The 12,013-nt window shown below is 37.1% G+C and overlaps 1 protein-coding gene across 1 annotated transcript in view; it reads left to right on the top strand.

The window, feature by feature from the left end:
• The window catches only part of ext1a (exostosin glycosyltransferase 1a), a 101,119-nt gene that overhangs the window by 50,295 nt on the left and 38,811 nt on the right, over positions 1–12,013 (top strand). Inside the window, exon 2 of the mRNA XM_052144240.1 lies at positions 5,084–5,177. Coding sequence (XP_052000200.1) covers positions 5,084–5,177 — 94 coding nt within the window. The remainder of the gene's footprint in view (positions 1–5,083; positions 5,178–12,013) is intronic.

Genomic DNA, 12,013 nt, shown 5'->3' with positions numbered 1-12,013 from the left:
TTCTTTCTATCTGTAGTTCGCTTGTCTGTTCGTTTGTTCTTTCTATCGTTCGTTCTTTCTTTCTATCTGTAGTTCGCTTGTCTGTTCGTCTGTTCTGTCTATCGTTCGTTCTTTCTTTTTATCTGTAGTTCGCTCGTCTGTTTGTTTGTTCTGTCTATCGTTCGTTCTTTCTTTCTATCTGTAGTTCGCTCATCTGTTCGTTTGTTCTGTCTATCGTTCGTTCTTTCTATCTATCTGTAGTTCGCTCGTCTGTTCGTTTGTTCTGTCTATCGTTCGTTCTTTCTTTCTATCTGTAGTTCGCTCGTCTGTTCGTTTCTGTCTATCGTTCGTTCTTTCTATCTGTAGTTTGCTCGTTTGTTCTGTCTGTCGTTCGTTCTTTCTATCTGTAGTTCGCTCGTCTGTTCGTTTGTTCTGTCTATCGTTCGTTCTTTCTTTCTATCTGTAGTTCGCTTGTCTGTTCGTTTGTTCCGTCTATCGTTCGTTCTTTCTATCTGTAGTTTGCTTGTTTGTTCTGTCTATCGTTCGTTCTTTCTTTCTATCTGTAGTTTGCTCGTTTGTTCTGTCTATCGTTCGTTCTTTCTTTCTATCTGTAATTCGCTTGTCTGTTCGTTTGTTCTTTCTATCGTTCGTTCTTTCTTTCTATCTGTAATTCGCTTGTCTGTTCATCTGTTTTGTCTATCGTTCGTTCTTTCTTTTTATCTGTAGTTCGCTCGTCTGTTCGTTTGTTCTGTCTATCGTTCGTTCTTTCTGTCTATCTGTAGTTCGCTCATCTGTTCGTTTGTTCTGTCTATCGTTCATTCTTTCTATCTATCTGTAGTTCGCTCGTCTGTTCGTTTGTTCTGTCTATCATTCGTTCTTTCTTTCTATCTGTAGTTCGCTTGTCTGTTCTTTTGTTCTGTCTATCGTTCGTTCTTTCTTTCTATCTGTAGTTCGCTTGTCTGTTCGTCTGTTCTGTCTATCGTTCGTTCTTTCTTTCTATCTGTAGTTCGCTCGTTTGTTCTGTCTATCGTTCGTTCTTTCTTTCTATCTGTAGTTCGCTTGTCTGTTCTTTTGTTCTGTCTATCGTTCGTTCTTTCTTTCTATCTGTAGTTCGCTTGTCTGTTCGTCTGTTCTGTCTATCGTTCGTTCTTTCTATCTGTAGTTCGCTCGTTTGTTCTGTCTATCGTTCGTTCTTTCTTTCTATCTGTAGTTCGTTCGTTTGTTCTGTCTATCGTTCGTTCTTTCTATCTATCTGTAGTTCGCTCATCTGTTCGTTTGTTCTGTCTATCGTTCGTTCTTTCTATCTGTAGTTCGCTCGTCTGTTCGTTTGTTCTGTCTATCGTTCGTTCTTTCTTTCTATCTGTAGTTCGCTTGTCTGTTCGTCTGTTCTGTCTATCGTTCGTTCTTTCTTTCTATCTGTAGTTCGCTCGTTTGTTCTGTCTATCGTTCGTTCTTTCTTTCTATCTGTAGTTCGCTCGTTTGTTCTGTCTATCGTTCGTTCTTTCTTTCTATCTGTAGTTCGCTTGTCTGTTCTTTTGTTCTGTCTATCGTTCGTTCTTTCTTTCTATCTGTAGTTCGCTCGTCTGTTCGTTTGTTCTGTCTATCGTTCGTTCTTTCTTTCTATCTGTAGTTCGCTTGTCTGTTCGTTTGTTCCGTCTATCGTTCGTTCTTTCTTTCTATCTGTAGTTTGCTCGTTTGTTCTGTCTATCGTTCGTTCTTTCTTTCTATCTGTAGTTCGCTTGTCTGTTCGTTTGTTCCGTCTATCGTTCGTTCTTTCTTTCTATCTGTAGTTCGCTTGTCTGTTCGTTTGTTCCGTCTATCGTTCGTTCTTTCTATCTGTAGTTCGCTTGTCTGTTCGTTTGTTCTGTCTATCGTTCGTTCGTTCTTTCTATCTGTAGTTCGCTTGTCTGTTCGTTTGTTCCGTCTATCGTTCTTTCTTTCTTTCTATCTGTAGTTCGCTTGTCTGTTCGTTTGTTCCGTCTATCGTTCTTTCTTTCTTTCTATCTGTAGTTCGCTTGTCTGTTCGTTTGTTCCGTCTATCGTTCGTTCTTTCTTTCTATCTGTAGTTCGCTCGTCTGTTCGTTTGTTCTGTCTATCGTTCGTTCTTTCTATCTGTTGTTCGCTTGTCTGTTCGTTCTTTCTTTCTATCTATAGTTCGCTTGTCTGTTCGTTTGTTCTGTCTATCGTTCTTTCTTTCTATCTATAGTTCTCTTGTTTTTGTTTTTATATCATTCATTCATTCGTTTGTTGATTTGTTTTCTCTGTCATTTGTTTTTACTTTCTATCATTCATTAAGTCTATCATTCGGTCTTTCTTTCTATCATTAGTTCATTCTTTCTGTCGTTCCTTTATTTGTTCTATCGTTTGTTCTTTCTATCTGTTGTTCACTCGTCTGTTCGTTTGTTCTTTCTATCGTTCTTTATTTCAATCATTCGTTATTTGTCTCTCATTTACTTGTTTGATTGTTTTTCTATCATTCATTCCTCCTTTCATTTTTGTTTGTTCATTTGTTTTCTGTCATTTGTTCTTATTTTCTATCATTTGCTCATTCCATATTCAATCTATCGTTAGTTCTTTCTTTCTATCATTCATTTTTCTATCATTTGTTTGTCCTTTCTGTCTGTCGTTTGTTCTATCTGTTATTTATTCTTTCTATATATTTGTTCTGTTTGTTCTTGATATCAAAAGATCATATTGTTTGTTCTTTTCTCTATTGGTCATTTGCTTGTTCTTTCTATTGTTTGTTTGCTCATTATTTCTTGCATTTGTTATTTTGTATAGTTTTTTCTATTGTTTGTTCTTTCTATTTATTATTCACATGTCAGTTGTCATTCTTTATTCTTTTTTTTCCATTCTTTTGTTATTTCTGTCATTTGTTATTTTTTCTATCATTCATTAAGTCTATAATTCGGTCTTTCTACCATTCCTTCTTTCTATTGTTCTTTCGTTCGTTCTTTCCAATTTGTTAGTAAATTATATCTATCTATTGTTCGTTCTTTCTTTCTATTTTTCTATCTGTAGTTCTTCTGTTCTGTAGTTTTTTCTTTGTATCAAAAGATTCTATTGTTCTTTTATTGATCATTTGTTTGTTCTTTCTATCATTTGTTTGCTCATTCTTTCTTACGTTCGTTCTTTTTTTTATTGTTTGTTCTTTTTATCTATTGTTTGTTCTTTCTTTATATCTATTGTTCACTCGTCTGTTTGGTCATTAGTTCTATCGTTCATACTTTGTATCTTTTGTTAGTTTTAGTTTTTCTTTCTATTGCTTGCTCTTTAGTTTTTTCTGTCATTCATTCGTTTCTGCATTCATTCTTTCTATAGTCCTCTTTCTTTCATTTGTTTGTTTGTTCATTCATTTGTTATTTCTGTCATTTGTTTGTGTGTTCTTTCCAACGGTGGTTTGTTAGTCATTTCGATCTTACTATTGTTCATTCTTTCTGTCATTCGTTCGTTCTTTCTATTGTTTTGCTGTTCTATCTGTTGTTCTATTCATTTATTTTTATTTTTTACTGTGTATCATTCTTTCTGTATGTTGTTTTGTTCTTTCTGTCTGTTTGATTGATCACTTTATTAGCTCAGAAATGGCTTACAATGGTGTTTGATTTCAATCGGAGGAACAATAATTTTGGCTAAACATTTATGGTTTCTGAGCAGATTATTGTGACAAATAAAACACCGTAAAATCTAGTTTCAAATAATAAAGGCAGGTTTTCCATCCAAATATTGATTTAATATTGAGTCCAATTTGAACTTTTATCTTTTTTTTTATTAATACTTTGTAGTATTGAGTTATATTTATAATCTTGAATTCTCTCGCTTTGTTCACCGTTCGGATGGATTTTATACCCTAAGCTCATGTTGCATTATAAGTGCTCAGAATACAAAATGGGATTTCCCTTTTTGCAAAAGATACATGTGATGCTGCCAAAGGTGTTATCTAAGACCTTTAACATTTGGAACAGCCTTAGCATGGCACACCTGTGATTCCTCAAAATGGTGCATACATAAGCAGCTCACTAAAACATGGCACTAAAGATGAAAGCTCAGTTCATCTCTGTGTCTTCAGGCATCTTAGCCTGCTCATTCATTAGCACTAAAGAGCATGGATTAACTAATCATTGCATCATCGATTTATCACCAGAGAGACCGAGGAGGGTTGAGAACAGGGGAGAGGTGCAGAGAATGTGCAAGAGAGAAAGACCTTTGTGTTGTCGGACAAGAAAAACTGGCTTCATACCATTTGACCCACAGTATGCATTTCTGAACATACTTCACTATCACAAGGGTGGCTTTTGAGCCTTTCTAGACATTAAATCATATATTAGTTATCTAAAATGTGTGAGATAGCGATGTTATGTTGCATACATAATGTTATAGTATTTTAAGTGTGATGTTCAATGGCATACATTTGTATTAAGTTTGATGGAAGTTTGTTTGTTTTGCTCCAGTTTGATTACAGATATAAAAAAAAATCTGCAGTTGCTCAATCAAGGTCTATCAGACATTTGACATTTTCACAGCACAATGAACCTTAACAAAATATTCATGCTTATAGATTATATTTACATTTACATTTATGCATTTGACAGACGCTTTTATCCAAAGCGACTTACTTATTACAGGGACAATCTTATTACAGGGACAATCCCCCCCGGAGCAACCTGGAGTTAAGGGCCTTGCTCAAGGGCCCAACAGTGGCATCTTGGTGGTGCTGGGGCTTGAACCCCCAACCTTCTGGTCAGTAACCCTGAGCCTCAACCACTGAGCCACCACTGCCCCATTATATATAGTTGACATGCAATTAAGAGTGTTTGAAGACCACTAAAGACCTTGAAATGACTTCAGTTGGTGCCAGGAATTGTCTGTTCTCCTGCAAGTCCTTATATAAAGAACCCAAATTTATAAAGACAACAAAACATTTGAACATCTCAACTCATGCATTTTGCTTGTGAGTCATTGAGGCACTTCAGTCTTGATCAGTGGAAGTTTAGGACGAGCAATAATTCTGTTTCTGTACAAATGGAATTAATGCTAACTGTTTTGTGGTCCAGGATGTTTGCTTGCCACACTGTAATATGTCCTTCCTCTGTTGCTTTCTCTGCAGGTATGACTATAAAGAAATGTTACACAACTCCACATTCTGTCTAGTGCCGAGAGGACGTCGCCTTGGCTCTTTTCGTTTCCTGGAAGCTCTGCAGGTAAATTTTCTCAGTTTGTTTCCATCGCTAGTGCTGCGAGCCAACGGAAGACACTTTAGCAGTCACATCCAGTTTTCCACACACACTGCCTCCCTCCCACCATTGCAGTGTCCACATTGAGGAATCAAACAGCTTGGCTTTGTGTTCCAGTTCAGAGTTTCTCAACTATAGACTAGGTATGCACCGATACCACTTTTCCGCTTCCGATACCGGAAATCTCATCGGCCGATACGAATCCCGATCCAAATAATAATGATGACAATAATAATAATAATAAATTGTTATTAATATTATTATTATTGACTCTTAATTTTAAATACGAAGTGATATATTAAAATCGTGCACATTTAAAACCCTCAGGCTTTTATTTTGACATTCTGAACTCTCCAGGAAGTCCTGTATGTGTCTGTTTGTAGGGAAGTTCAAAGTAGTTTAATTCGCTTCTTATTCAAATTCTGGTCAAATGGACCTCCGGTGCAGTTCTAAATGCATATTATAATTGAACCAAACTATTGAGCATCTACATCTGAGATGTTGTTCGTGGAGTAGCGCTCAAATATTGCGCAGTGCGTAAAGGCTAAAAATAGCCGCGGGTGTGTATGTGTGTAAACAAAGCAGCGCCATTCAATAATGCACAGGTGCTGCAAATACTATATATTTACTTATTAAACACAGCCTTTTGTGATTCACAGAGCTATCGGACGTCTTCAAGTGGCTTTGAATAAAATGCATGAGTCATATGAACAGCTTTAATTGTGTTTTAATGGTCATTTTTTGAGCTTGACATTAACGAACATGACTAACACACAGTATCGTATTTGGATCGGGCTCGTTGGACCCGATACCCAATTCGTCTTAAAGCTTCAGTATCGGAGCTGATACCGATCCAGGTATCCGATCAGTGCATCCCTACTATGGACCATATTCAGAGTAGTGGCAGAAATAAAAACAATTCTGTGAGGGATAGACATTGAAAAGACTGTTGTTGAAATTGGTGTTGATCGTTCAGCTAATTAGACTTTGAAAAAGGCATTTCCAAAGTTGACGCTATCTATATTCCCAGTATTTATGTTCTTGGCAGACAATGGGCCTCATTAATGAAACTTGTGTAAATATATGAGTAAATTGGGAGTAATTTACGCAATAAATGGACCTTCCTGAAAACTCAACATGCTGGGTACACCCCAGATTTGTTCGTTAAATGTGTGTATGTTAGTGAATGCCAAACATTCGTAAATAGGGGGTGCATGTTCATTCACAGTTATCAAAATCCACGCCCATGAAAAGGCATATAAGGAAGGCACCAGTCTCACTTTTTTAGATGCTTTTAACATCTATGCAGAACAGTGATGAAATCGTTTTTATAAATGGCATGCATTTACGTCAACAGTTAGATTTAGCAAACACAATAGCGTCTCAAAGAAAGTGAGGAACTTACTGTCCTTACGTGTTTTTGCTGTCATGGGAGGTTCTTTTGTGAATCAAACGATCCAAGAGGTCAAAAAAATGGTTTTACATAAAGCTTTGCCAATGATCTGTTACTAAATGGTGATTCAGGAAATCATACTGCTTTCATTTTATTGTACCTTAGTGCAACATTTGACAGAATAGCCCATGCGATTCTCATTAGTCGCCTTGTCGGGTTACAAGGTAGAGTTTTAAGATGGTTTCCATCCTACCTTGAGGGTAGATCTTTTTCGGTTAGGATTGGAGATTTTCCTTCTTCCACAGTACCCATTACTTGTGGTGTTCCTCACCGATCTATTTTGAAGAGATGAAAAGTTGGATGGGATGAAATCTTCTCCAGTTAAATAAGACAGAGGATTATTTTGGGATCTAATTTATGTTGTGTAGATACTATTAATGGCTTAGGTCCATGGGCTGCTAGTTTGCAAACCCAAGTAACAAATTTGGGTGTATTTTTTGATTCCACTCTTAAATTTGACAAGCCATTGCCAAACCGAAATCGATTTGAGCTGTTCGTGATCTGGAGTGAGTTGTACATGCTTTAATCTTCTCTGCCTGGACTACTGTAACGCACTTTATCTGGGGACTTGTTAGGCATCTATGTCACGGTTGCATTTAGTCCAAAATGCATCTGCTAGGCTTCTCACAAATGCTAAGAGGAAGGACCACATTTCTCTTATAATGGCCTTGCTACATTGGTTACCGGTGCAATACAGGATTCAATGGAAGGTCCTGCTATTTGTTTTTAAAGCAGTTCATGGTATGGCCCCTGGTAACATCACTGAGCTCATAAATTCTTCATGTAGATCATTAAGATCTGCCAATTAGTTCTTACTGTCCCCAGGTTGCGCTTAAAGCTCAAAGGGTATTGTGATTTCTCTGTTGCTGGTCTGGGGTTGTGAAATGGTCTACCATTTGATATTAGATCCACTACTATCTCTATTTTTAAAGCGCACTTAAAACTTTGTTTGTACTGGCGTTTAATGCTTGATGGACACTGTGTGTTGTGATTTTATGTTTGTTTTTTCTTCATTGCTTTCTTGTTTTATTGCTATAGTGTGATGTGATTTTATGGTTGTTTCTATTCCTTCTTTTAATGTTCAGCACTTTTGTTCTACAGTGAAGTTTGAAAATACTTCATAAATACTTGAGACTAAAGCTTTAATGTAAAAGATGGTCAGTTCACTCCGGTTGGAGGAGGTCAACCACCATTAACCTTCTCTGTTTCTGTTCTTTGACCAAAACACTGTAAACTAATAATATTTGCAAGCTGACAGTGTGCAGGCTTTTACTATATTTTTCCCATTGTTTTGTGTACGCATCTGCTCGCAATGTACTTATTTATGGGTTTAACAGGACTATATGTTATCAACTGAATGTGATTTATCGTTGCTTATACTGAATTATGAAACCTAAATTGTAGAGTTCATACCAAATGAAGAAATTGTCCAACCAGTCACATTAGAGGGCTTTCATTTTTTGGAGAAAATCAAACACAAACTGCATCTTCCCATGAACATTTTTGCTACATACACATTACTGGTCAAAAGTTTTGAAACACTTATTCTTTACAATCATTTATTTTTTTTCACATTTCAGAATAATAGTGAAGTCATCACAACTATGGAATAACATAAATGAAACTATGGGAATTATGTTGTGACTAAACAAAATCCAAAATAAATCAAAACTGTGTTATATTTTAGCATCTTCAAATTAGTTCCCCTTTTTAAACAGTTTTGAAGGAGTTCCCATCAATGTTGGGCACTTATTTGCTGCTATTCTTTATTATTTGGTCCAAGTCATCAATTTAAAAATAAAATGTAATTGTTTTATAATTAAATAAATTCATATGGTGGCACAATTATATTTTTGTCTAAAAAAAACTAATTTCAAGCATTTAAGCATACGATTTCAGATCAAAAGATTTTTAAGATCATGAGAAACATTTTAGTCAAGTGTTGTGTGTGTGTGTGTGTGTGTGTGTGTGTGTGTGTGTGTGTGTGTGTATTTATATATATATATATATATAAGACAAATTCTGTCTCCTAGAGATGAACGTAGTTTGGTGCGAAAAGTGCAAATCAATCCCAGAACAACAGCAAAGGACCTTGTGAAGAGGCTGGTGGAAGCAGGTAGACAAGTATCTATATCCACAGTAAAACGGGTCCTATAACGCCATAAACTTAAAGGCTGCTTGCAAAAATTTAAAAATTTGGCCATAATGACCATTGTTATGTTTGGAGGAAAAAGGGTGAGACTTGCAAGCTGAAGGACACCATCCCAACCCTGAAGCATGGGGGTGGCAGCATCATGTTGTGGGGGTGCTTTGCTGCAGGAGGGACTGGTGCACTTCACAAAATAGATGTCATCATGAGGAAGGGAAATTATGTGGATATATTGAAGCAACATCTCAAGACACCAGACATGATAATAAAGCTCAGTCGCAAATGTGTATTCCAAATGGACAATGACCCCAAGCATACCTCCAAAGTTGTGTAAAAATGGCTTAAGGACAACAAGGTATTGGAGTGACCATCTCAAAGCCCTGACCTCAATCTGATAGAAAATTTGTGGGAAGAACTGAAAAAGCATGTGTTAGCAAGGAGGCCTACAAATCTGACTCAGTTACACCAGTTCTGTCTGGAGGAATGGGCCAAATTTCCAGCAACTTATTGTGAGAAGCTTGTGGAAGGGCAAAATATTTGACCCAAGTTAAACAATTAAAGGCAATGCTACCAAATACTAACAAAGTGTAAGTAAACTTCTGACCCACTGGGAATGTAATGAAAGAAATTAAAGCTAAAATAAATAATTCTCTCTACTATTATTCTGACATTTCACAATCTTAAAATGAAGTTATGATCCTAACTGACCTAAGACAGGGAATGTTTTTAACGATTAAATGGCAGGAATTGTGAAAATATTTGTTTAAATGTATTTAGCTAAGGTGTAGGTAAACTTCTGACTGTGTATATGTATGTGTGTGTGTATGTGTGTGTGTGTGTGTGTGTGTGTGTGTGTGTGTGTGTGTGTGTGTGTGTGTGAGTGTGTATAGGATGTAAATACAGTGCATTTCGAACTGTTCTGAGACCAGTGCAGACAGACAGCACGCTGGAGGTTAAGTTCTTCACTAATTAAGCAGCAAAGGAGCATCTTGTAATTTTCCTTTGAAGCCACGTGCATTCAATCCAAACTTCCTATCAAAAGATCAGTTTCAGGCAGTACAATGGTAATTAGTACATAGATTCAGAATGTAGAATTATATATGAACATGGGTGTCAGTGATTGGACAATGCTGGCCATTACTTGTTTTACAATTAATTTAGCTAATTTCTGATTGATAAAATGCGTCAGCAATGCTCTGATTGTATTTCATGAATGAGGCCCAATTAATGTTTCTGTAGTGTTGGGGAGTAACTAACTAACTAAAAGTAGTTACACTACTAACTTAACTGTTTTATGTTTTCTAAAGTCTCGCCCTACTTTTTCACGTTGACTATACTGTTTTATTTGAAAAATACATATATTTACAAAAGTAAGCATTTCATTTTATATTCAAGCTAGATCTCATTCGTGATTTTTAATTCCTATGGGCAAATACATAAAATTCAAGTAACCAAATCTATCTTTAGCCATAAATGCCACTTTTCTGCAAAGCTTATGTCATAATAATGTTGATGGCTGTCTATTGTGTGGGAGTGCGACTGTGCTCTCTCAGGTTGTCTAATGTTGTGCAGATGTGAGGCTTAACTCCACAGGCCATTATGTATTGTGTTTTGAATCGTGTGGGTGTTTAGGATTGAATGGCCAAAGTTTTCTGGGCTTTTATGATGCATATGTGCATTTAAATCTCTCTCTTGGAGCACATCATAGCCTTGGCTCTCAGTGGCTCTGCTGTGTTGGTCTGTATGTACAGTGCTGCGAAATAAGTATTTGCCCCCACCCTGAGGCGTCTTCTGTTTTTTTGTACATCTCATACAAAATTTTCAAACATTCAAACAAAATCTAATATAAAAAAGGCAATCTGAGTACATGCACAATACAGTTTTTAAATGATCTGTTATCCAGTACCAAAAAGTGTGTGAAAAAGTATTTGCCCCTTATTTCCTAAATCCTCAAATCTATGAATCTGCATTCATTATAGGGATGCACCGATCCGATACCTGGATCGTATCAGCTCCGATACTGAAGCTTTTTTAGACAGATAGGTATTGGTCCGAGCCTGATCCAAATCTGATACTGCTTGTTAGTCATGTTCGTTACTGTCAAGCTCCAAAAATAACATAAAAGAACCATAATAACACAATTAAAGCAGTTCATATGACTCGTACAATTTATTCAAAGCCACTTGAAGATGTGCAATAGCTCTGTGAATCACAAAAGGCTGTGTTTAATAAGTAAATATATAGTATGTGCAGCGCCAGCGCGTTCGTGAATGTGCTGCTCTGTTGACCCAAACTCACGCACAGGCTGGTGATGCACTCGCGGCTATTTTTAGTCTTCGTAGCTTTGCGCGATATTTGAGCTCTACTCAAGAACAGCATCTCAGATGTAGAGAGTGCCTTGACTGGCTGCATCACTGCCTGTACAGCAGCATCACTCCCCTCAACCAAAGGGTGGTGCAAACTGCCAGACCACATCATCGGAGGTGAGCTTCCCTCCCGCCAGGACATATATACCTTCAGCCACCCAAACCATAGGTTGCTCTCATTGCTACAATCAGGCAGGCGGTATCGCAGCATCAGGACCCACACCAGCCGACTTCATGACAGCTTCTTCCCCCAAGCAGTCAGACTTTTGAACTCTTGATCTCTCACGATCAATATACATCAGCACTGCTTTTTATTAATCTTATTATCTCTGTATATTGTGTTGTGTAATTATGTGTATATTTGATATGCCAAATATTTAAATATTGATATATTAAAAATGCCATCCATGGAGGAGTGGCGAGGTGAAAACCATTGCTAACCCAGAAAACATTCAAGTATGTCTGAAAACACAGCTTGATGATCCTGAAACCTTTTGGGTGAATGATCTGTGGACTGATGAGTCGAAAGTGGAACAGTTTGGAAGACAGGGGTCCCGTAAATCAAACACAGAATCCCACAAAAAGAACATTATACCTATGGTCAAGCATGGTGATGGTAGTGTGATGGTGTGGGGATGCTTTGTTGCTTCAGGTCCAGGGTGACTTGCAATAATTGAGGGAAACTTGAATTCTGCTCTCTACCTGAAAATCGTAAAGGAGAATGTCCGGTCATCAGTCCATGAGTTGAAGCTCAAGCACAACTGGATTAATCAGGAAGACAATGATCCAAATCATAGGAGTAAGTCCACCTCTGAATGGCTCAAAAGGAGCGTAA

Source organism: Xyrauchen texanus, chromosome 15 (genome assembly GCF_025860055.1).
Source record: "Xyrauchen texanus isolate HMW12.3.18 chromosome 15, RBS_HiC_50CHRs, whole genome shotgun sequence".
In the NCBI taxonomy this organism is placed as follows: domain Eukaryota; kingdom Metazoa; phylum Chordata; class Actinopteri; order Cypriniformes; family Catostomidae; genus Xyrauchen; species Xyrauchen texanus.
This window is presented reverse-complemented; position numbering and strand designations above follow the sequence as displayed.